Here is a 26702-nt window from a genome sequence, read left to right as displayed (position 1 = left end):
AAACTGGTGGCTGTTATAGCTAAGGTCAACTGTCTATGCAAGCTGAATTGGAAACCAGTAACGCTAAATGTCAGATCATGACTTCAATTTGCTTTCCCTTGCTGGTGCTTCGCTGGTGCTACCAGCATCATCTGACCTGATGCTATGACATATATGGTTTTGCTAAATACCGGGTGTTTTTACAAGAATGTCTGGGAATAAAAAGAATAACAAAACCAACAAAACAAACCAAGATCAATAAAAGCCCCAACAGCCATGTAAGGGAGACTTTATAATGTTATAAATTTATTTATTTCTGTTTAGATATTTTGTGTATTAATTGAGAGGTCCCACTGAGCTTTCTTTATTCTTTGCCAATACTTAGCTTTTCCTTTTATTTAACAAAACCTTTCAAGAAATGGTTCAGTAGGATTTGTGATTTGAGTCACGGATAATTTTGCCATTTATGAAACAGACACTTGTCAAAATAATTTTTTTTGCATTTTAATTTTATTCAATCAATTTCAAATATGCTCAAAAATTTACAAGATAGAATATTTTTATTCTTTTGGAGTTATTTTTTAACAAAAATATGTCCTCTCATTATCAAGATATTTTACCTTGACTAGCTACATAGTATATGGGGCACAATTGATGATGTATATATATATATATTTGTAAGACCCCAACAATACTGAAGTGATGGCTCTACTGAGACAGAGTTGAGAAGAAGTATAAGAATCTCTAGATTTTCTTTGGGAAGCAGAGTCTCATGTAGCACAGGCTAGCCTCAAATTCTCTATGTAGCTAATGATAATTTTGACATTCTGATCTTCCTGCTTCCACCTTTCAAGTGCTAGTATCGTAGGCACATGTCACCACACCATTTATGTGGTGGCTACAGCTAAACTCAGAGCTTCATACACGCTAAGCCAGCATGCTCTACCAATGGAGCTACTTCCCCAGACTAGGATAGTTTTAAAAATCTTTTCTGAGTGTCCTTATGGGTAAAAGTTGTTTTATAAAAACTGAGAGGATGATTCTAAAATTCATTTGGAAATGCAAAATAGCTGAAATGGTAAAGCAACAGTAAAACTGAAGAATTAACATTTGATTTCAAGACTAATAAAGCTATAATAATCAGTAGCATGACATTTGTAGACAGATCGTAGGTTAAGGGAATAGAGTTAAAACATACACAGACTTAACTAACTGCTGTGCAATGAAGGAACAAAGGCAATTGAGTGGAGATATGGTAATCTTTTCAACACATTTGAAAAATAAAACAGAAAAAAACATTTACATTCAAAAAACGAACTTCTACCAACAACCTCACACCATTCACAGAAATCAACTTGGCTGTGTTTTTGGCTAGCAATAACTTCCAGAAATTTATCCTGAAGATATTTGAGGAGATTATTAAGTATACTGAAGATCTTTAGCCATTTGGATGGAATGCTGTCGACTTGCGTATAAAATAGAAAAATAGAAGCGTGTGTGTGTGTGTGTGTGTGTGTGTGTGTGTGTGAGAGAGAGAGAGAGAGAGAGAGAGAGAGAGAGAGAGAGAGAGAGAAAGAGAGAGAGGCAACTTCTAGGCATGGTGGTGCATTCCTTTAATTCTAGTACTCAGGGAGCAGAGAGGTGAATCTCTGAGTTCCAGCTAGGGCTCCATGGTAAGACTATGTCAATATCTGTATTCCAGCAGTGCACACTCTACCTCATTTTCTTTGAAAGTAATTTTGATTACATAATTATAAACTTGGAGCTCTGGTTGATTACTACTTGATCTCATTCATTAACTTGATTTCTTGCATCTAGGATTTTGTGGTGAGCTGATACTTTCACTTTACAAACATTATAATTTCTATCATATTTTCTGTCTAAAAATCTGACACTTTCAGGACAGTCTTATTTCACTTTTAATCACTCCCCAAATCTTTACCCAGCACGTTAATCTCTGCATTATTAAGGAGCTGCATTGAATCATTTGCTGCTTCTGAATTAGCACATTCGGGCATCCATGAATGGGGCTGGAATAACTCAGTCCCTCCGAACCTTCCTCTTGATGTTTTCAGTTTTGAAATTTAACTGATGATCAGGAAGAAGAGGAAGGATCCACAGGGAGCCAGAATAGACATGACACAGTCTGCGTTCTACACCTCATGAGTTTGGGGGCATCGGCCTTCCTTTGTGCTCTGCTGGTCCTATTTTAGACTCAGGTCACATGCCTTGTGTTAGCTTTCTCTATGTAGAGTAAAATGGAGTTAAAATGGGAATAGGGCTTAAAAAAATCAAAGCATTATTGCTTGAGGAATGGCTCAGTAATTAAGAGCACTGCTCTTGCAGAGGACTGGGGTTTGGTTCCCAGCCCCCATATGATGGCTTGAGACCTTCTCTAATTCCAATTCCAGGGGACCCAATGTTCTCTTCTGGTCTCTGTAGGCACTACATTTCCATGGTGCACTCACCCACATGCAAGCAAATCACTCATTGTACAGAAAATAAAAACAGTTAACTCTTAAAAATGCAAACTGCAAGAACCCATGGCTATAAATCTGGCAACAAGGGAAGAGACATAAGGAAATAAAAAGCAGAGAATTAGACAAAGTATTTTATCACAAAAGTCATCGAAATAACAATAAATGCTTAGATTACACATAGAGCACTATTGTTACTGGAGACTATACATCGCATGCCTACTTTCTATCAATTCCAATAGTAATAGAACTGATTCTCTCTTTTCAGTATCTTTTAGTACTACTGAATATTTTCTTCTTGAGGTTTACTCTGTTTTCCAGACTCCCATGGTGACAAATAATGCATGTTGTCCCATTTGGCCTCTCTATCAGCTTTGCGAGCACATTATCTTCTACCTGACCTTGCAGGTCACCTGCCCAAGGCTCTTCTGGTGTCATTTCATGCTTGTCCTTTGACAACCTTCGCCACTCTGTGGCTTCAGTTAGTCTGTGGCTCTCACAGTTACGGCCCTTGGGCTAAAATGCCAACTCTTCTTTTTGTTGTCGCTTTCTTTTTTTATTTAAGAATTTTTTTATTAATTTTACATACCAACCATAGATCTCCCTCTCATCCCTCCTCCCATCGCCCCCAGCCTTCCCCGTGCCCAATCCTCTCCTCTGAAAGGGTAAGGCCTCCCGTGGGGAGTCAGCAAAGCCTAGTACATTCAGTTGATGCAGGATCAAGCTCCTCCCCCTGCATCAAGGCTGAGCAAGTTGTCCCACCATAGGGAATGGGCTCCAAATAGCCAGCTCATGCACCAGGGATAGATCCTGATCCCACTGCCAGGGATCCCTCAAACAGACCAAGCTACATAACTGTCTCCCACATGCAGAGGGCCTAGTCTGGTCCCATGAGGGCTCCATAGCTGTTGGTCTAAAGTTTGTGAGTTCTCATGAACTTGGTTTAATCGTCTCTGTAGATTTCCCCATCACGATCTTGACCCCTTTGCTCATATTATCCCTCTTCCTTCTCTTCTACTGGATTCCCAGAGCTCAGCCTGATGCTTGGCTATGGATCTCTGCATCTGCTTCCATCAGTTACTGAATGAAGGCTCTATGATGACAGGGTATTCACCAATCTGATTACTGCCAGTTCAGGCACCCTCTCCACTATTGCTAGTAGTCAAATCTGGGGTCATCCTTGCAGATTCCTGGGAATTTCCCTAGCACCAGGTTTCTCCCTAACCCCACAATGTCTCTCTCTATCAAGATATCTCTTTCATTGCTCTCCCACTCTGTCCCTCCCCCAGCTGGTTTATCCTATTCCCTCATGTTCTCATCCCCCATCCCCTCCCCTCTATTACACCCCCCTCATCCCCAGTTTACTCCAGAGGTCTCATCTATTTCTCCTTCCCAGGGTGATACCACTCTTGGGCATATACCCAAGGCATACTCAATCATACCACAAGGATAGTTGCTCAACTATGTTCATAGCAGCATTATTTGTAATATTCAGAACCTGGAAATAGCCTAGATGCCCCTCAACCAAAGAATGGATAAAGAAAATGTGGTATATATACACAATGGAGTATTACTCAGCTGTAAAAAACAATGACATCATGAATTTGCAGGTAAATGGATGGAACTAGAAAGTATCATCCTGAGTGAGGTAATACAGACTCAGAAAGACAAACATGGTATGTACTCACTCATAAGTGGATATTAGATGTAAAGCAAAGGATAACCAAACTGCAACCCACAGCTCCAGAGAAGCTAGCTAACAAGGAGGACCCTAAGAGGGACGCATGGAAAATACCAACTCTTATTTTTAACTGATTATTTAAAAGTCTACCTGGATATTTAAAAAAGGAATAACTCAATATCAATATACCAGAAGCCAAATTTGAAATTGTTTTTTCCATTTACAAACCTCAAGCATTGTCCTACATTTATTGATTGATTCACTGTTTTTACTCTGTTTATCCATCAGTTCAACAAATATCTATGATTACACAATAGGTGTATTTCATTAGTGCCATTGGGGAAAGAGCGCAGATAAGACCAATAATGTTTCTAGTTCTCATGGAGCTTATATTGTAGTAGATGAAGACACCCAATAAAAGTGAACAGAAACAAACAACACCACTTCACATAATGACCATATGTACCAAGAGAATAAGTTGGATAATGCGATGGAGTGTGACTTCATTTAGCCTGGTCAGGGAAGCCTGTCTAAAGAATTAACATTTTGGATGAGGAACAAATGATGCTAAGGACCCACATGTGCATAGGTCTGGAGGAAGAACATTCCTGAGGAAGAGCATCTTGTAGAGCGTCCCTGATCTCCAGATGCTGAGTTGAGAATGGACTGGGTGGAAGAGGAGTGGGATTCAGGAAGAGCATCAGGTGGCCTGTATGGCAGTCCAGGATGGAGGAGGAGTCAGCTTAGAAGCTTGGTAGCAGTGGAATATGAGGAAGTGCTTGGGAGAGAGCTGAGGAAAAGGAAGGAATGCAAGCATGGCTCTGGGACTGATTCAGATGTGGACACATTCAGATGTCGGCTGGAGAGGAACTCATGAATGATGAGAGGTTGGGGCAATGGGAGCCAAGAATTGAGTTTTATGTGGGGTCACTCTGAGAAATCTATTAGTCCAAAAGAAAATGCCAACCATAAAATTAGACACAGAAAAGAATGGCAGTCAAGTGAGAGCTGAGGCTGGAGAAATGAATTTAGGACACACACATATACATATATATCCATACAAGTACACACACATTTGTCTGTGCATGTGCATGTCATGTATACATTTTCAAGGCTCTGAGATTAGACGAAATCACCTAGTGGAAGGATAGTAATAACAAAGGTAAGAAGTTCAAGAGGGAAGCCGGGACACTGACTTCTAAAAGTATGAAGCACAGAAAAATGTGAGCTATGGACAGTGATCTGGATTAGTCACCAAGCAGGCAGAGTGGGAATAATAAAGTCAGGAGAAGGACTGGAGCGATGGCTCAGAGGTTAACAGCACTGGCTGCTCTTCCAGAGGCCCTGAGTTCAATTCCCAGCAACCACATGGTGGCTCACAACCATCTGTAATGAGATCTGGCTCCCTCTTCTGGGCTGCAGGCATACATTTAAACAGGACACTGTATACATAATAAATAAATAAATAAATAAATAAATAAATAAATAAATAAATAAATAAATAAATAAAACCACTTAAAAAATAAAGTCAGAAGAAAAAGATGTCTTGGGAAACAGAGGGACAATCCTGTCAGATGCTGTTGAAGCTTGCAATAATCATCATGTTTCTTGATGTACTGATTCTGATTTTAGTATTTGGAATGTGATTTAGTGCATGAGTTTTTCACAAATAATAGAAATAGGAATTTCTATTACATGATTTCTGCTACATTTTTAAAGCTTTCTTGGTGGCGGCAGGGGGCGGGGAGGTTGTATCACTAACCCCACCTACGTAAGAATAAGTTGCTTATTATTAGCTTGTAACTGCATAATTGAGAAAAGAATATCCCACAGCAGTCCCTTACCTGTGTTTATTTCTGTGAAGTGCTGTTCTTGGTCTCCTACACCAGCACCATGTCAGTTCTGCAGAGACACTGTGCCCAGACATGCTGGCTCCACCCCACCCAGGCTCTAGAACCAGCTAGCCTTTAGGAAATACAGCTGGCAAGGTCACTGTTGAGCACTGAGGTGGCATTGCTATTAATCTTGAACCTGAGTGCTGTTCACCTGGTTTTAGTTCAGCCTTACCTCTGACGACTGAATTCACATCTTGGTTTTCTCCTTGGTACCATCTGGTTCACTTGGGTCTTGAGTTCTGTTTCAGTTTCCTACTTGCCTCCTGATAGTAGTAGGCTCTGGATACTAATCTCTGTGTCTGGTTCTTGCTTGGTTGAGACTGATCTTCTATGAAAGCTTGGCTCTCCTTACTCCTACCCTGCACCAGTATTTTAAACCCCTCTATTGGGAACTTTGCTTTTCACCCATTAATGATTCTCTGAGGTCTTTCTTTCTTTCTTTCTTTCTTTCTTTCTTTCTTTCTTTCTTTCTTTCTTTCTTTCTTTCTTTCTTTCTTTCTTTCTTTCCTTCCTTCCTTCCTTCCTTCCTTCCTTCCTTCCTTCCTTTCTTTCTTTTTCTTTCTTTCTTTCTTTCTTTCCCCCACATCTTTAGACTCCCCCCACCCCCGCCCCATGCTAAACTTTCCTTTGTTTACCTTAGCAATACAATTGAGTTCTGCTTAGGATCTGGGTCCTACGAATCTAATTAACCCACCATTCTAGCGTGTTACCTTCACGCCTGGTTAAAAACATTGCTTTTTAAAACTGCCATTCCTCAGTGGTATTTGCAAAGCAGCTTCCTTTAAAGGAGGAGGAATTCTGCAGGTGTTCATTAACTATACTAGGCACTAGGGAAGGACAGAGGCATACAACGTAGCCTCTGCCTTTGAGGAAATATATTTAAAAGTATAGTCATACAAAGGTACTCTTTACGTCCAGAAACCCAAGCTAATTGTTGTTGTGAATGTTTCTAGCTTATGTGACTCACACATTCTATTTTCACGGGAGCCCTTTGCTCATCAAACTGCGTTATCAGAATGTTTCTCTTTTTTTCAGTTTTATTAAGAATTCTTTTTCATTTTACACACCAATCAGAGAGCCCCCTCTTCCCTCCTCCTGCCCCCCAGAATATTTCAAAACTAAAATACCAAGGACCATAGCTCTCAGAATAAAGGTTGATGAGAGATTGTAGGCTGGTTCTCCATAACTGCTGCTTCCTAGTTAACCTTGAGTAATTGAAACATACACATGTTTTCCCAGTGGAAGGGGCATATTGGAAACATTGAAATTCTTATGGTCGTGCTGTGCTTTTCTCGGATGATTGGAACGATGCCCAGGCATAAGCCGCCTCATCTTCCCCCACACAATTTGTCAGTTGTTTAACCTGGCATAGTTTGTTTTTTTCATTTTCAGTCAAAAGGACAGTGCTAATTGTTGTACAGGGAACTAAAACTAAAAGAGCCATAGCTCTGTTTTTAAGAATACTCTTCCCATTATTACTATTATTAATCATCGTCATCATCATTATGGTTTGCTCTAAAGTGCATCTTATCGTTGCTTCAGTACAGGCTGCTCTAACATTCAGAAAACAGGAAAGGCATTTAAAATGAAGGGTTCTGCTCTGTGCAACTGGAGTTGCTGTGAGGACTTTTGTAAAACAGGTTATACTGCCTCCAATTAGAATTTCATGATGCGTTCCCAGGCTTTCAGGCTGATGTGCACACAGCCTTCATCTTTTACATCAGCCCATTGGTTAAGATACAGAATGCACTGTCTGTTCAGATTGATCCTGGCATTGTTGGAGAAAAAGACCGTTTCGTGGAATAGCCTTTGGAGTGAAAAGAACACTGGGGATGTAGCAAGGGAGCTCATCACTGAAAACTGCTTCTTTGAGAGTGAATGCATCACAAAATTGTAAAATGAGATTATGCCTTGTTAGTCTTTCAAGCAAAAATAGTTTACCATTGTATACAAGAGTCACAGAAGACAAGCTTTTGCCAGGTGCTTTAAGTCTCACTATTCAGTGGCTCAAAAACCTGTTCTACGGAGTTTCTCTTGGTCAGCATTAGAATTGTTTTCATGCCCGTACTCATATGAACCTTCTTTCCCTGAGTAGTTCAATAGTTTTGTGATAACCCTTTCTGAGCTTTTCATATACTTGTATTTTGGACAACAGGGAGGTAAACACTTGAGACGTTGCATTACTCACCAGAGTTTTCTTCGGAATTGTGATGTTTTCTGTTGGCTGATGTTGCCCCTTCAAACGCCAGTGGTCAAGTGTGAACAGAAACGTTCACACTGCCTCTGCTCTCTACTCACATAAGCTCTGCCTGCTGGGCGCAGACATCCCTTAACAGCACTGGGCAACTTGATTTGCTGGTGGAGGAACTCAGCGGCTATGAACTGCAGTTATGGGAACCATGTTTTTTTCTAGTGAGAAGGTGGAACATGTGTCTGACAGTCCTCACCGTATGGTTAGATGCGAAGGGATGCCGACCTGTGAGTCTCCGATGGAAGTAGAGGATGTATTATAGATAGCTTCCTTCTGACAGATCAGCTTTGCTGGCCTTAACTGAATATTCTAAACAGTTAAGCATCAATTCTTTCCATCCTGTAAGATTTGGCTCCATAGAAAAATTAAGTGTATTGTAACCCCCACCCCACCAGTTTTCGAAAATGCTAGGCAGATCTGAGCCCAGAGATAGATACAGGTTAAGTCCAAATTTACATCCTTGCTGTGGTTATTTTCTTTTACTCATTTAGAATCCTTCTACGGGTGGCTGGTACGTGTGTGCTCACTCACTGTCTTTCTTTCTCTCTCTTTTAGCAATTTATGCTGTTGTAGAAATACTATTATTGTACAAACAATAACCGATATGTGTAGAATTATTTATTTTTTAAATTTAGTTTATTTAATATTTAGGATTTGTTTTTATTCTTTGCATGTATGGATGTACAACATCAATGCCTGTTAACGCCAGAAGAGGGCGCTATATCCCTTGCAACTGTAGTTACAGATAGTTGAGTTGCCATGTGTATGCTGGGAATTGAACCCTGGTCCTCTGCAAGAGCAGTATGTGTTCTTAACCACTGAGCCATCTCTCTAGTCCATTAAAAAGGAAAAGAAATATTTTAACATTTATTTATTAGTGCGTGTGTGCGTGTGCGTGTGCGTGTGTGTGTGTGTGTGTGTGTGTGTGTGTGTGTGTGTGTGTGTAGGTCAGAGGATAATTTGTGGGAGTAGGCTCTCTCCTTCTCCCGTGTGAATTCCAGGATCAAACTCAGGTTGTCAGCCTTGGTGGCACTGAGCCTTATTGCTGGCCCCAGGAACGTTTTTAAAGCCATTGACTTCAGACAAGTATGACAAGTCCTCACCCTCCCGGTGGGTGTCGCACCCTCCTATCACTGTCACTCCAGCCTCTTCTGGTTCTTTCACAGATGTGCTGATGGGTTTGTCTTTTCTTCCTGGCCTCCAGTTGTCTCCTCCCTAAGACATGGCTTCAGTGTCTGTCACCTCGCACTCTTACGTTGTCCCATCTCCTGTAATGCGGACTTACATGCTGTGAGTTTGCTTGTATTCCGAGGAGCTCTCTTGACTTCACATGCTGCCTCAGTAGACCTGCCAGGCCTCTCTCTCTTTTATAACAAAACTCCTTAAGAGTGTTGCTGATCAACGGTCTCTATTATTAACGGGCTTCTCAGTTTCCTATGATCCTAATTCCGCCATCCTTTCTTCCTTACCTTTCTCCACTTACCGACTCTCTGAAGGGCTGAGTGGAAGATCTACTTCCTTCAGGACATACTCCTTACTGGACTTGTGCTCGCCTCTCCAGAGTTTTCTCTGACCACTGCACCTCGTTTCCTGATTACCACACCTGGGCCCAGTGCTCTGAGCCTTTCCTAACGCTCTCACTGCTTGCCTGAATGTTACGAGTTCCAAATATATATTTATCCAGCTCAGACTTCTCCCTGCGTGAAAGACTCCAGGAATGTAGCCCCAGAGGCATTTCTGTGCTCATTAGAAAAAGCCACTTTTTTCCCCCTGCAAGCACTTGACTGCCATCTTCTGGGAAGTTAGCAGAGTCGACATACGCTAGATTAAACAGCCAGCATTTGGTGTGTGTGTAGGTGAGAGACTGTACGGTGTACCACTCAGTGAGTCCCCACCCCAACTCCCGACTCCTGCCTCCTTCCTCATCTCACCACAACCTCTTCCTTTTAGTCTCTTCTACTTCAGAACCGATTCTGATTACTGAGGTTGAATCCTGTGAAGCTACTGTTGGCACCCTCCTCCCACAGCCCCCCCCCCCCCCCCCCGCTTAAACCCATCAGTAGGTCCTGTTTATTTTTCCTTCTAAATATGCTAGAATTCACCCATTTCTCAACACTTCACTTGGGTGCCTCCACTCCAAGCCCCTTCAACTATGACTTGGATTATTCTAGCATTAGCTTCCTCTAGATCCCCATTTGGCTGTCCCAACACAGTAGCCAGTGTTAACAATCATTTCAATCACATCACCTTTTCTTCCTAACCCCCTCCCTCTGTAGTCTACTGTATTACTTGGGGTGAGAACAGAAGTACTTAAAATGGCTCTCGATCTTCCAACCTGTCCCTATCTCGGCCATATTGGCCTTCTCATTCCTCCTCATCAAGCCCAGCATGCTCTGCCTCCAGGCACTCTGTCCCCACACTTGTATACACAGAGATACCTCGCTCCTTCCTCTTCTTCAGTCGTTGTTCAGAGACTTTCTTTTTCTTTTTATCACATCAAAGAAGCCTTACTCAAACAAACAAAACATGACTCCAGAATCCCCCCAGTATCTAATGCCCCCTATCATTTTATTGTTGCTGGGACCCTTATCATCTGGCATGTGCGCATTGTTACTATGTAACTTCATTAGATATCAACTTTGTGAGCTTCAAGACTTCTCTTTCCCTCTATTAAATCCTAGTTTCTACAAGCAGATTTCGATGAAGATTCGTCAAATAACTAAATAAATAAAGACAACTCCGAATCCATTTGTGAGACAAAGAGGTTTCCGATGATCCTGCACACGTAGGCTCTCCAAGTTCCAGGAGTCCAGGAGCTAATTTAAGTCTAATTGGCTTTACAACCTTCCTGAAGGACATCAGTTAGGTCCCTGCAGAGACAGCAAGTAGGTGCCATCTAGTGGCAACAAAGGAAACCCCAATTTGTGCTACTCAATTTTTTTTGTCATTAAATTTTTATTAATTTAATGTTGACAATTTGACACAGTTACAGAATGTATTATAAACCCATTCAGTCCCTTTTGCTCTCTTTTGTCCCCTCACACCCCTAAAGACACCATTCTTCTCAACTAGTCCCTGTGCTTCATGTCTTACTTCTATACGTCGGTCTTGTGCAGCCGCCACGCTGCTGTTTCATGAAGAGAGTGGTTTTTAAGAACTTCCCAGTCCTCCAGCTTTCCTTCCCCCTTCCCGTGATGTACCCTTGGTCTTAGTGAGTGTGACTCAGTTTTCCTATTTAGGGCCAAGCACTCAACCAGCCATTTTCAGTGGACAATATTGACCTGGAAATTAACAGTTTTATTTCTTTTTGACTTACTTCCTCCCCACCTCTCCACTGTGTTTGGGGATCAACTTCAGGTCCTTGCCTGTGCTCAACATCTATACATCATTGAACTAGATCCTGAGCCCTTTCTAATATTAATTTTTATTTATTTTTTGAGATCCAATTTTCTTTTCTTTCTTTTTATTTTTTCCCCTTGCACATTGAATCCTCACATTCCTGCAAGTTGCATGGATAATGAAATGAAGGCCCGTTCTGATGAATTATATTCTGATACCAAAGGCAGGTGGTAGAGTAAAACTATGAAAACCAGGCCAGATATTGAGGTGATTTCTCTAGGGCAGATCCCTGAAGCCTGATGAACTAATACTGTGTGTACACCAGTATCGAAAGGATGAGCCGACAGGGCTAGCTCAGGATGTTGCAGAGAGTGGGACTGGTTATTATGTGGAGAACCTAAGAAGAAGAGAGAAATCGTGCCTGTACATCCCGATAGGAAAGATGGCAATTCTGCTAGTCTGTGACTGTCACACTCTGACATTTGGAAAGCTCGGTCCTTTCAGAACATTGGTGCCTTGAAGCAGAACTCCAGTCCACTTCAGGCGTCTTTGTCCTTTTCATTCCCATAGCCAGGGTGGAGCTGGGAGATGCTTGTCTGCTGGCAGAAGACTGGAGCAGCGGTCAGAGAGGGCAGGTGATGAGAGTCCCGGGAAGGAGGTGACCTCTGCGTGTGGACACTCGGATTAGTCCCTGGTCCTTTCATTTGTTGACCATTGTTTGTGCAGTACTAGAAGGCAACGGCTGAAACAATGGAACAAGATAAGGAAGCTGATTTTATGTCAGCATAAAGAATTATTTTCCAATTAAAACTGATTTTTAAACCCTCAAACCAGAGGTCAAATCTTTAGCTCACCATCAGTGAATGGGTTCAAGCAGAGATTTCTGCCAGGGATTTGTTGACATAGTTAAGATTCTGATTTCTTCTTTCTTCCTGTATGGCATGAAATTCTCCCCACCCTTCAGTACTCTCTTCCTACTCCATTTCTAATCCTTTTCCACTTCTCTATCTCTGCATGTCCTAGCATTTAGCTGACCGGTACCTCCTCCACGAAGCCTGTGATATAATCTGTGGCTCCTCAAGTCAATGCTAAGGTGCTTGATGCAGAGGGGCCGCACTCTCAAACAATGTGCTCCTTGGCTTTGGCCAATTTTATTGGTTGAATTTTCAATGTCTACAGTGAGGAGTATAGAAAGGCTGCCAGTCCTTTTCTCAACTATCCATTGGGAGCAAGAGGCTCATCCTTGCTGTATGTTTGATGGAGCAGTTCTTCAGCTTCGAGAAATAAAAATATCTGCCCCAAATTGTTTACTATTGTGACTATTGTAAAGTTTTGGTTTCATAGATATCTATAGAAGTGAGTATCAAAATTGATAGCATAGTGGTTGGGAGGCCGTGACATGTCTCTGTAATTCCACTACTTAGGAGGCCAAGACAGGAGTTTGAGACCAACCTGGGATATATAGCAAATTCCAGACCAGCCTGGACTATATAGGCAGACATTGCCTCAAAAAAAAAAAAAAAAAAAAAAAAAAAAAAGGAAAAGAAAGGGAATAAAAAATGCCAACCAACCAACCAATCAACCAAACAACCCCTCCACATTTTTTTTGTGTTATTTATGCAGTTATTTTAGGATTATTTCTTCTGCCTACATAGTAATTTTTTGACTGCAGGCAAATACTTTTGATCTAATATTGCATCTATTTTTTTTCTTGAGAAAATTTCTACTTATACAAGTTGATATTTTGAATAGTATGTTGCTAAATCTAAAACACTGCATTGAAAAAGAATTGAGCAAATACTATTTCCAAGTCACCTAGCTTCTGAAGATGTAGTGTGGAACTAGCATTCCATCCTAATGAAATGGTGATGTTTCAAAAGGAGGTGCCAACAGCACAGTGTTCGTAGATGGGCCTATGTGCCCCAGACCTACAATCTTTAATAACAGGGTGCCACTTATTTTTTGTTTTATCATTTAGGCAGCCACAATTATTTTTTTATCCTTTGGTAGGCTTGATGGCTTAAGGACTTAATTCTTATCTGAAGCTTAGCAAATTTGACATTTTTAGAGAATCATCAGTCTTGGTAACTGCTGAGTTGTTTTGGTAGCTGAGGAACATTGGTAATTTGATTTGTTCTTAAATAAGATATTGTTTCCTTGATGTAATCCTGATATAAATGCATGCATTTCTTTGGTTTTTTTTTGTTTGTTTTAGAATATGCTGAGTTTCTACATTGCAAAGGGAAAAAATTTACAGATTTTGATGAAGTTCGCCATGAGATTGAAGCAGAAACAGACCGAGTAACAGGAATGAATAAGGGCATCTCTTCCATACCCATCAACCTACGAGTCTATTCTCCACATGGTAAGTGCAATGTTCAGATTCGAAAGATTCTTCTCAAGCATTTTTCATTAGACAAATTCACATTCATTGGACAACAAGCAAACAGTGTGGGTCTCTGGGATGTTTGGGTCACGCTGCTGGTGGTGGAGTTCAAAGAGCTATTTAGAGAGCGGCAGGAGGGGAGTGATAACATTGTAATTGACTTGGGAATTGAGAAAAATTCCTTTTTTAAAAAAATATGAACTCTCAGAAATCAGAAAATGGGCACATGAAAACTTACTTTGTTATTATTATTATTATCTTTAATCTTTGCCAAAAATTTTTAGAGGTATGTGGTTGGGTCCTCCTGTGTTGATCTCCCTGTAATTATTTTGTATTTCTATTTATTTTATTTCTGAGGAACCAAGTGTGACTCTTATCCCTAGACAGTCATAATAATTTCCTAGGGACTTGATACCTACCCCTGGGAGACAGCAGTTGAGTTGAACTGGAGTCGCCTTGCCACTGATGCGTGTACAGCCCACTCACTCCACTCAAAGCACTGCGAATGGCCCACAGCTTCCCCACAGGCTAAGTGGCTAACCTTCTGTGAACAACATACGATGCTTTCAAAGAGGAAGGGCAACTGTTACCCTGAGAATTTTTATACCACTTGAAGGCGATGCACAAGACTGGCAGACAGCATATGCATGTATTGTTCGGTGTTTTAATTATAGCTGCCTAGTTATGACAGTCAGGGACGACAGCTCGCTCAGCAAACTGGTAGGCATGTAAATCAATGCCTTTCAGATTATGTTAAGATGATCATTTGCCTTAGCTCAGTCATGTAAAAATAGAGAAAACTAGCAAACCCATTTTGTATTCCATGCATTTCCTTCTCCTCACTTGTGATGGAGTCATTCACATACACAACACGTAAAGCTGAGCTAAGTGGCAGATGATGCAGCCACCTAGGATGTCTTTTAGACAACCTTGTGGGTATCTTTTGGACTGAAGGTATCTGTATGACTCTCCCATTCTTTCCCACACAGTGTTAAATCTAACGCTAATCGACTTACCTGGAATAACGAAAGTGCCTGTGGGAGACCAGCCACCAGACATTGAGTATCAGATCAGAGATATGATTATGCAGTTCATCACAAGGGAGAACTGTCTGATTTTGGCTGTCACCCCAGCTAACACTGATCTTGCGAACTCGGATGCGCTGAAGCTAGCTAAAGAAGTTGATCCTCAAGGTGAGTGTGTGGCCACGATGATGAGGAAGAATCATTGCAGGATGGTGAGAGTGTGGGTCATATTTACAGGTAGCCCAAACTCTCATGACTTGATTTCACAAAATTCCACAAGGTTAGTGTACGTAAATATTTTATAGTTCAGGGGCCAAACTAAGGAATACAGTCAAGTGCCACATAATTAAAAATAACATTAAATGAAATCCAAGAACATAGACACTTTCAAATCTCATTGAGTGCTTATTTTTAAAGGTTAATAAAGTAAATTTCTGCAATAGCAGAATTCCATTTACTTAGTTATTATAGGAGGTACCTAAATGTCTCAATTAGAACACTTTCTATTGTCTTTTGTTTACTATTTCTTGAAAATAGGAAAAGTTAAAAAAAAAGCATAACAGCTCGGGAGGCAGAGCCAGGCGGATCTCTGTGAGTTCGAGGCCAGCCTGGTCTCCAAAGCGAGTTCCAGGAAAGGCGCAAAGCTACACAGAGAAACCCTGTCTCGAAAAACCAAAAAAAAAAAAAAAAAAAACAAAAACATAACAGATTAAATAGTTTGTATTTATCTGATATATACTATAAAATCAGGGATTTTTTCTTGTTATTTGCATGTCAGAATCCAGAAACATCTCTTTATGATGTTTTAATTTTCCCTTTCTTTGAGTTGAGAAATGATCTTTCTTCAAAGACCTTATTGGCACACCCTGGTGTGTGTGTGTGTGTGTGTGTGTGTGTGTGTGTGTGTGTGTGTGTGTGTGTGTGTGTAAAGAAATAATCAAAGACTCTCAGATGTGTGCTTTTAGCATGAAGGTGCATGGTCCTCAACTCTCTCAACTCTAGGACTTCTAGCTTTTGTTATGATTAATTTTCCCCATTTATTTATTCCCTTTGTTTTTAATCCTTACTATTTCTTATTCTCTCCTTTGAACTGTTTCTCTTTCCTTTGTTTTTAATCCTTACTATTTCTTATTCTCTCCTTTGAACTGTTTCTCTTCTACATACATTTCTCGGCCTTTTTTGTTCTACACATTTGCATGATTGATTCAACTAGATTCTCTCCTCTAATTAATTCTTCATTTATGATAGAATTTTTGAAGTTCCAAGAGCATTTTCTTATTTTATTAATGTTATTTTTGTTTTACAAATATCAGGCTGCTCTTGGTTTCCTGAGTGCAATGATTAAGGATTGTAATTAGAACTTTTCAGATTCTTCTTTTATAATGCATTTAATCTCAGAGTGCATTGTTTTCTGGTTGCCTTGGTCTCTGTCTTGGATACTAGAGACCTCTGTCAAATGTGTGATGACTTTCTGTTACTTGTCCATTGATGAGAGTAAAACACTGATGCATATGCAGGATTGGGATCCATTGGTTAGTAGGCTTTACCTTCAGCAATCAGGCTGTGACCTGGCCATTTTTGCTGGTAGAATTTGTGAGCTGATAGAATGGATATTTTCTTTTGAGATGGTCTAGGGTAGGCCATATGCCCAATGTATTTAAAGCCAAGAGGAAGAGCACACTGGTAGGGTGGAAGGGAAGTAGTTCTCACCACTAAGTGTAATATATAGACTTTAATTAATCTCTCTGATTTCATATGACATCACCTAAGGTCTGAGTCGGAAGATGATCAACCCAGCTTCTTCTAAAGCAATCTTAAGTACTCTGCTGAGATTGGGGAAGGGTACCTGTGCATTATGTGAGAAGGAGGAAAGCTTTTGAGCTCTCACAATGTCCTGAATGAGCCAGTTCTCTTATTTTCAGCTCTATCTATGCTCCCGGTTATCCAGTTCTGGAGCTTTTTACAAGTTCTGAAATAATAATTGGTTTGCTTCTATTTGTTTCTTCAATACCTTGAGATGAGAGCTTAGAACAATGCAGATGAAGGCTATCAATGCCCAGAAACAGACCCACACCAGTGCCCCAGGAGAGTAAGATTGTAGATACAGACTGTAATGCACCTATTAAAATGATACCATACCATGCCTGTCCACAGCCTTTTGTCTCCAAGAGGCAAGGCTATGGTTGTGTAGTTAGGGCACAGATAGTCCTTCCAATGTTGACTTTCACTGACTGTAGTGACATTACCTTCTGCGAAACCCACATGTAATCAATCTGGACAATGCTTCCTGCAGGAGTGAAGAGGAAGTCATACCTAGTCCCTGACTCCTCCTTCATTCTACCCTGACTTCGCCTTCTTGAACCCCCTTCTTTTCTCATCTAGACTCTGTACAGGTGGTGGTAAGTCTGAATTGTCTTGCTGTCATCCTCAAGACTTCACAAAAAGCTAGTAAAAGAAAATACAATAATGAATTATGTGTTCCTTGTGCTGTTGTTGGGTTCCATGCTCTGCAAACGTTTGTTAGGTCTAGTTGAGTTTTAGATTTACTCTTTTCTTCTGGACCTTGTGTCTGGTGTTCTCTTATTAAAAGGATGGCAGTAATGCCTCCATTAGTGTTGAATTATCTATATTTTCCTTTAGCTATGCTAGTCCCCCCTGCCACCAGGGGTTTGCCATGTTTTTAGATGTATTTATAATAGTTATTTCTTCTTGATGGATTGCCTTTTATCATCATGTAATGTCCTCTAGAAACTTTATCTTGTTTCATATTTGTGTCCCCCCCAGTTCTCATGTGGCTGATGTTTAACTCTCCATTCTTTACATTCAATTGTTTTAGTCATTTTGGAACCAAATGTACCTATTGTAGATAGTATATAGTTGGATCACAAATTTAGCTTATTAATATGTTAAACATGTCTGCTCCTCCTGTCCCTGCAAGTTCCCCTTGGTCCCTACATATCTCTTTCCCATATTCATGACCTTCTGTTTTAAGTCCTACCAAGTTTAGCCTGGGTTGTCTGTGTGACCATGGATTTGGGCCTCCCCACTGAAGCCTGGGGGACTCACCAGTGGACTGAGGACTGGATACTGAGCCTTTTCCTCTCTCATAGTCTGTCACATGCCAACATTTCAGCAGTGATGTTAGGGACCCTCTAAACTTTGTCCCATCCATGGCTTACTATTGGTCCTGCTGTGCATTCATGGCTGCCATGACTGTATTGTGCTTAGAAGAAGGCGTTGTCAAGCACTTCTGCCTATCTTCCAACCCTTCCATTCTTTCTGGCTGATCCATGAGCCCTTGAAGGAGTAATAAAATCCACTTCGTTAATGTCTGCCTTTTGACTGGAGTGTTTAACTTATTTAAATTTGGTGTCACTACTCATAGCCTTGAATCTATGTTTGTCGTTTTGTTTTTCTATATTGTATCCTATGTCTTGATGCTGTGAAATGTCTTCCTTTATGTCACAATCCAGTTTCCAGGGCATCACTCCAGTTCCTTGTTATTTATTTACCTGTGTTTGAAGTTATTTTCTTAGTGATTGCTCTAAGAATACTCTTAACATTAAATTATAGCTACTTTGTTTGGATCAATGTCAACTTAATTTTAACAGTACACTGAACTTTGCTGCTTTTTACTATCAATGCTGGTCTTTTCTAGGCACTTCAAGACATTGTACATTACATGCCCACCAACATAAATATATATCTGTTCCTTTTTATGGTGTTTTTCAAATAAGATATGGGAAAAGTGTTACAAATAAGCAATGAAACAAACTTCTATTGCCTATCCAATTAGTAGTTATATTTTTCATTTATTTTGTTGTGAGGATTTGAGTTAGCATCTTCTCGAAGGTCTAGAATGTACTGAGGTGTCAGGTCTTCTAGTAAGAGATTCACTCTTATTTTGTTCATTTGGGAGTGTCTCACTTTTGTACTTTGAAAGAGAATTCTCAGTTGACTTTTTTTTTATTATTCCATAACCATGATTTATCCCACTGCCTTCCTAACTCTGTTGTCAAAACTCAGCTGTGCTTCTAAGAGTCAATAAACATACTAGGTATGTTTTGCTATTTTCATGAGACTCTCTTTGTCTCTGACAGGTGGTGCTGACTGGTTTTATGTCAACATGACATAATGGAGAGGAGGGAACCTTAATGCCCTCATGAGTTGTGCCTGTAGACAAGCCAGTAGGGCATTTTCTTAATTAGTGATTGATGTAGGTGGTGCCTGGTGCTCCTGGATTCTATAGAAAGCAGGTTGAGCAAGCCAGTAAGCAGCACTCTTCCATGCCTTCATGTTCCTGCCCTGTTGGAGTTCCTGCCCGACTTCCTTCAGCCATGAACAGTGATGTGGAAGCACAAGCCAGATAAACCCTTTCCTCCCTAATTTGCCTGTGGCATGCTGTTTCATCACAGCATTAGGAACTGTAAGACATAGATTGATTTTATGTGTCTAGTTATGGATATTATGGAGTTTACTTGAAGTTTTCTGAGTCTCTTGGATGTGTAGATAAATATTTTCTATTAACTTTTAGAAATTCTTTAGACATTTCTTCAGCTATTCCCCTCACTTTTTTCTTCATTTCCTTTGAGACTCCATTACACATCTGTTGGTGGTGTGATTGATAATGCCCACAGTCTCTGACTCTCTGTCTTTCTCCATTCTTTTCTTCAGACTGCGAGGAACAATCTCAGGTGACCTATATTCATGTTTGTTGATTCTTTAGTCTGTTCACATTGGCTATTGAATCTCTGTGGTGATTTTTTTTACTATAATTATTCAGAAATTTTATAGCCAGAGCTTCTATTTGATTCCTCTTAAGTGGCCCTGCTGCTTATCAGATAGGCAAAAACCAAGAATTAAATTTTTAATTTGTGCTTTTGTTTTTTATTTTCAGAGAGTGAAAAGAGAAGACAGTGGATTAGCATCTAAAATATCTGTCTTCTGTCTCATCTTCAGACAGCAGATCATATAGATAGAGGATACAAGGAAAGTCATTCCAAAGTTTAGGTCCACCCCTCCGGTCAGGTGGCTGCTCACTCTTGCCTCTGAGATTCACTGTGCTGGCTCTTTTCTCTGTTTCACCTTTCGACCTAGCTTGGTGTAGGTGGTGGTGATGGAAGACGATGGGGTGATGATGCTGGTTCACAGACACCAAGGCCACTGAGTCTTGCAGTTTCTCCTTAGCCAGTCATTTGGATGACATCTAGGTTGAAGATTAATTTTTCGTGAACAAACCATTGTTAATGTTTACACATAGATTCCCTCCTAAAGAATGAAGCGCAAATACATCCTTTTAATATAGGCTATGCAGTGTCCCCGCCATTGGGCCCTCTCCGCGTGTTCTGCCCGAGGTTTAGATCAGGAGGAGAGAACTTGACCAGCAGACATTAGGCCTTGGTTTCAACTCCCAGCTACACACACACACACACACACACACACACACACACACACACACACACACAATCCCTCTACTGATGCTCTATATTTGGCAAAACACCTTACCATGCTTTCTGTCAGTTCTCTAAATATGACTCCCTTTGTCCTTTGAACAAATTTAAACCAGTGTTCGTTAATATTAATGTCTGGATGTCTTCAGAAATAATCTCTATTAGCTGGTTATTTTCATGTGTATGAGTCATAATTTCTTCATGTGTATTTTTGTTGTTGAGGATGAGATCTTTGAGTAATGTAATTGGGCAGCACTGGGGGTCAGATCCTGCGGTCCCCCACTCCCTGAGATTTTTTTTTTGCAGATGTTACTTGTTTGGTTAGTATTTTTCCTGAACCAACATTCTCTGATGTATGCAGCCACTCCAGTCTTGCTCAGTTCCCTTCACAGATGGCTAATGACTCTACAGCAATTGCCTTATATCAGCAAATGCCTTATATGCTGGCTTTTACTGGAGGCCTCCCTGTATACAGCACCAGTGCTCCAACCTTACAGCCCCACCTTTCCCTTCACTTCCTGCTAATACAGAGCCCAGATAGGTGAAAATTAGGGTTTTTCCATTTCTGTTCTGACTATGTATAAACATTTTAAAAGGCCCCCATGAGCCCCTCATCCCAAACTGCAAGTTTTTGGTTAGCAGCTTCTTTGCCCCACTTGTCCTCACTGCCTGAAGCAGCTACAGTGTGAAATAATGGCCACTGATTGTTTTTGACAAATGCTCCCTGGGGACAGAGGCCTTCCACGCCAAGTAGGCTCTGAGTCAGGTTAAATAAGGGATAGCGACACGGATGGCAAATGTTAGGGAATTGTTCTGCAGGTTAAATGATAGCAATTGTTTTGAAATTGTATTTTTGGTACTTCCTGCCCCATCTGTCTCATTCAGGCTCACCAAGATGCCAGTTTTCACTCTGGTGGTGGAGGTTTTGGTTTTCAAGACGAATACAAAGCAGGGAGCCAGGGATGGCACCAGGGCAGGTTGATACACTACCCAGCCTGTTGTTTTTAATTGAGATTCATCTGTTTTTCTGGGATAAATGCCCTTCAGATCATTGCAAGCCTGTCTTTAATTAGCCAGCTTTGAAAAAGCTGATTCTGGCATTTTTTGGCAATGTTCTTTCTTAGTGCTTCAGGAAAAATGGCCTTTTCAGAGGTATTTACTCCAACATTCCCATGGACATCCTTCATTCTTCACAGTTGCAATAGCCAGAAGCTTTCCATGCGAAAGCCTCTGAGTTACATGGTGAGGACAGCCTAGTTGTGACATCTGTTCCCCTGTTGGCCCTCGGGGTTGGTTTGCTGGACTATGGAAGTTCTCTCTCCTCACTGTGCCGTATATATCTTTTCTAAAAATTTGCTCTTGGCTAACTAAAAATGTTGACCTATTTAGACCACAAGGGACTTTTCTTTATTCAAGGATATCTGAACTAGAATTATGTCAACCAAGGCACAAAATTATACAGTTTTTTTGAAAGGTACTCTATTTTAGACAGTTATACTTTATACTAAATTAAGACTATTTGACACAGAGAGGCCAATTTTTTTTTATCAAAGTATGACTGAAGGATATTCAAATATATAATTAGTTAATTGGTTAGCAAGTTTATGTTGAGAAGTTAATTATAAATCATGGGCACTATTATGTTCAAATCAGACACACATTTGGAAGAAAATATGATAAGTAGTATGCATATTTTTGGTGTAATTAAGGATCTTGAGACAATCTTGGGTTTAGGGTAGACCCCAAAAGGCAGTGACGTATATCCTTATGGAGACAAAGAGAAGGATATTTGAGACACTGAGAGGCAGGGAAGAAGGTCAGATGGAGATGGAGATTGGATGGAGTTATGTTGCCACAGCAAAAGGATGACTGAAACCGTAAGAAGTTGGAAACCGACAAGGAAAGACTCTTCCCTGGAGACTTAGAGACTTTGAAGGGAATGTGGCACAGCTGGCATCTTGACTTTTGACTTGCGTTTTCCAGAATTTCAGGACAACAGATTCCTGTTGTTTTAAGCCACCCGTTTGTTATGACAGGCCTAAGGGGCCATTCAGGTAACATCTCAAGTCTTGAGCTTTCAGATGGGATCATTTAGGATATGAATGTATATAGAAAAAATAGACGAGGGCCAGAGAAGGAGCCTGGAAGACCTCAAGTGACAGGATCTCTCCATAGAAGTCATGGAGTGGCAGAGGGCCTTGTAGACATTGTATTCTAGAAGCTTAGACAAAGAGATCTATAAGAAGGATGATGTTGTTGGTTTTGCCAAATTCTATAGCAAAGTTAAGGAGTGTGATATGTAGGTAGGTCTACAGGTCTACAGCTCAGAAACTGTGAGGAAGCCCAATAACACAGTAGAAGTAGAACACGGGTGCTGGTAGCCGCAGGGTAGTGGCATTTCCTTTATGATATAATGAAGTGGCCTACATTCACCCAAAAGACATAAAAAGGCAGGTACCATATTTCTTTGCTTCTCTTCTTTAGCCAAGTCTTGCTTCTCTTCTCTAGCCAAGTCTTCACAATCCATGTTCAACCTTGGATCTAAGCTACTCAGAGTGCTATGGAATGATTCCATGTGTGAGTGGCCTTCTTCACTCTCTATTCACTCCCACTGATAGGTTTAGAGAATTTAGTGGTAAATGGAAAGAAAGCAATATTGAAATGGCCTATGTCATCTTTATCTCTAATCTTGGTACATATGCTAGAATTTTAGGTTCTCCGCTAATGGACTGGAGAATTGGTCATTGCATTTGTCACATAAAAGTCCTTGGTGATATTGACAAGAAGGGTTTGGTAAGAAAACATCCTTAGGGTTCAAGAAATGTTAAACACGAGGAAGCAGAGACAGGGACTATAGTTAGCATTTTCCACTTTTCTGTACACAGGAGGAAGAGTGCAGCAGCAATGGTGGTGAAATTTGAAATTTGAAAGATAGGAGATGTTACAACATCCCTGTGTATTGATGATGGGAATGATTGACAAGAGAGGCAGGGATGGGGTAAATGCAGAGACGATAAAGACAGGATAAACAGACAAGGGAAATGCTTGACTTGGGGAAGTGGGGATGAGACACAGTGTACCTGTGCAAGTCCTGGTTACAGGAGAAGATTGTTTTGCTTTTCCATCTTAACACTCTGGAAGGTGAGATATGGACATAGACGAGGGAGGCTCAAAGATTGCTCAGTAGGGAGATGCTTTTAAAAATCACATTAAGTTTGTTTGTGATGACTTAAGGGCCACCTCTCCTGATACGTTTTAATGGTTGTATAATAGTGACACTATGTTTTCCCTTCTGTTCAGTGTGTGTTTCTGCTCACAGTGGGCATCAATGTTTTATAGATTCAGCTATACCTTAAGTGGGGCAATTCATCATAAAGAGACACCATGTTTTGTGGTGGTACCGATTTATTACTTGAACACAAGTTCATTATTCAGGAAGACTGTTGCTGTGCCTTTTTATCTTTGGAGCACAGCAGTATTTTAGCATCACCTAGCAAGCTTGTCAGCTCTCTAGAGGGCTGTTCAAAGGCCTTATGGAGAGGTAGATGGGTCTGGAAACTCCTTTCATGTTGATTTATTTCACAAACAAATGAATTTCATTTCTGAATTGAGCATGGCTACACATCTTCCTGGAATATAAAATCAGCACATGAAGAATGTTAGACCTCTGTCTGGCAAAGAGGGAGCCATTTTCTCTTGAGATAATTTGTGAATTGGGCAAGAATTGACCTTACTTAGCTAAGCAGGAGGCTAGTTTTGCTTGGTTTATGGAGGTATGCCCTTATCTGTCTCCTTCTCCCTCCCTCTTTCCCTCCCTCCCCCTTTTTTCCTCCTTCCTTCCTTCTTTCCTCCCTCTCACTCTCTTTCTTTTTTTCTTTTTACTGTCTTCCTCTCTAATTTGGTGAAAGTTGAAGTCCATGGGTTTTGTGAGCTGATATGGCCTTCAGCACTACTTAGCACCCAGCCCCTCTGTTGTCTCATTGGAGAGAACCTTAGAGTGCTGTGTTGAGAAGAAACTTCCCATATCTGGGAACTCAATCAACTCTCATGGTAAAATGAATGTATTTATAAGCAACAAATGTAGGAACACTCCCAGCAGAAAACCTATTCTTCTGGCACTGCATTTGTTTCTGCATCTATTCTTTCCTCAAAATTGGATTCTCATCTTTATCTTGAAATTTTGCCTTAATTATATGATTAAATTGTAGACATGTAGACACTAGACATGCCAAACTTTACAGAGGAAATCCCATGAGACTTCAACACAAAGAACCACAGGCAACTAAGGAATATTGAAAGTGGAAGAACTCATCTTCCCCAGGAGAAGCACAATAATTGGTTATCCAATACCAATTTATCAGCCCCAAAAACATCCATACAAATAACATAATACAGTCTGAGCTTATATTTAGGAAAGATATATGTTTATATATACATATATGCACACATATATAAACATATTTGTATACATATATGCATGTAACAATAATGTATTTTATGAAAAAAATGATTTTTTAACCTTCATACATAGAAGCAAAAATACTTTAACTGCTGTAAACCTTCAAAAGTTAGTAGAAGTGAGATCATACTGGTTTGTTCTTATTTTGATTGGAGAATAACTCGATTGCTGCATTTCACAGTGACCCATTTACATGGTATTCTCAGACTAGACTGCACAAGCAGAAATACATGTAGTGAAATGTTGGGAAAAAAAGAGACCATGAATTTGAAAGAGAGCAAGGAGGGGTGTATGGAAGGCTTTGAAGGGAGGAAGTGGAAGGGAGAAATGAAGTAATTATATTGCAACCTCAAAAGTAAAGGAAAAAGAAACAATGAATATTAAATAATTACAGTAATATATATCAATTAATAACACTATTAAATTAATAGGTATGAGGATGTATTGCTTTTTAAGGAGAAATAATGTATGTAACATATTTTCACTTTAAGAAATCACTTTTGAGCTTATTTCTAACATGATTGAAAACTATAAAGTCAGATTTTTTTCTTTTACAGATGAAGAAAGTGCTAAGAATATTGGCTAAAATCAAAAGATTTCTGGTTTTAAAAAGATGGTCCATGTCACTTCTGTTCACTTATTCATCCTTTTACACTAAGCATTGACTAGGCTTGAACAAGGAAAAAAATCAGGTGTCTGCTCTGTAGACATCAAGGGCACAAAAAGCATAAGGTCCTACATTCTCATGTGAACTTTCATAGGAAGTAGATGGATTATATTATTGTTAGACTCCAAAGTTAGAGTCATGTGACATTTTAATGCATGCTACTACTTTACATTGCAGATACTTTATTTCATGTTATTTGGATTTTATGCCTATACAATTCAGATAAATTTGTTAAAACTGATGTTATCGGTCAGCCCATTTTCAAAGAGCTAGATCATCTCTTGCATAAACAGACATGACTAAGAGCAGTGAAGAACTTTCATCCCAGTCTCTGAAAAAGCACCTTGAAAGGCCAGCAAGATGGCTTGATGGGTGTTTCTCAAATGCAAGATGAACAGAGAAAACCACCTCTCAGGAGCTGTCTTCCCACCCTCCATTTGCATTCTATAGCACACGCACCACATGTACACACACACACACACACACACACACACACACACACACACACATTCACATTCACATGCACAACAATGATAAAATGAAAAATAAAGGTGAAGAAACAAAAAAAGGAATTTGGACATTATTTAGAGCTGCATGTATGATGGCTAGTCTTCTGTGTCAACTTGGCACACTTGAGAACAGGAAGCCTCAACCTAGGAACTGCCTCCATCAGATTGGCCTGCTGATGTGTCTGTGTGGCATTTTCTTGATTGCCAAGTAATATAGGAGGGCCTACTTTAATCCCAGGACTCGAAACAGATGGATCTCTGAGTTTGAGGTCAGCCTGGTCTACCGAAAGAGTTCCAGGACAGACAGGGCTACACAGATAAACCCTGTCTCAAAAAAACAAAACAAAACAAAACAAATACGGAGGGGGAAAAATCTTAAAAAAGCATTTGTGTACATATTGTCTTATTTTTGTAACTTTTTAAAATGGGCCTCTAGGCTCAGATCCTAGCTCCTACGTCAGGAAGTCCACAACTGCCTGGAACCCTAGTTCAAGTTCCATATGTGGCAGACATGCACGCAAAGAAAATAAAAGTATTGACTGAAAACAACAACAACAACAAACAAACACGAATACATACATACA

The 26702-nt window shown here is 40.2% G+C and overlaps 1 protein-coding gene across 7 annotated transcripts in view; it reads left to right on the top strand.

Moving 5' to 3' along the window:
• The window catches only part of Dnm3 (dynamin 3), a 498900-nt gene that overhangs the window by 120275 nt on the left and 351923 nt on the right, over positions 1-26702 (top strand). For all 7 annotated transcript variants that reach the window (XM_052737388.1, XM_052737385.1, XM_052737384.1 and 4 more), the window contains exons 3-4: positions 13838-13987; positions 14998-15201. In XM_052737388.1, coding sequence (XP_052593348.1) covers positions 13838-13987; positions 14998-15201 — 354 coding nt within the window. The remainder of the gene's footprint in view (positions 1-13837; positions 13988-14997; positions 15202-26702) is intronic.

This window comes from Peromyscus californicus, unplaced genomic scaffold, assembly GCF_007827085.1.
Source record: "Peromyscus californicus insignis strain IS unplaced genomic scaffold, ASM782708v3 Scaffold_14__1_contigs__length_90479793_seg_2, whole genome shotgun sequence".
Taxonomy (NCBI): Eukaryota; Metazoa; Chordata; class Mammalia; order Rodentia; family Cricetidae; genus Peromyscus; species Peromyscus californicus.
The sequence above is the reverse complement of the archived record's forward strand: the minus strand, read 5'-3'. Positions and strand labels throughout refer to the sequence as shown.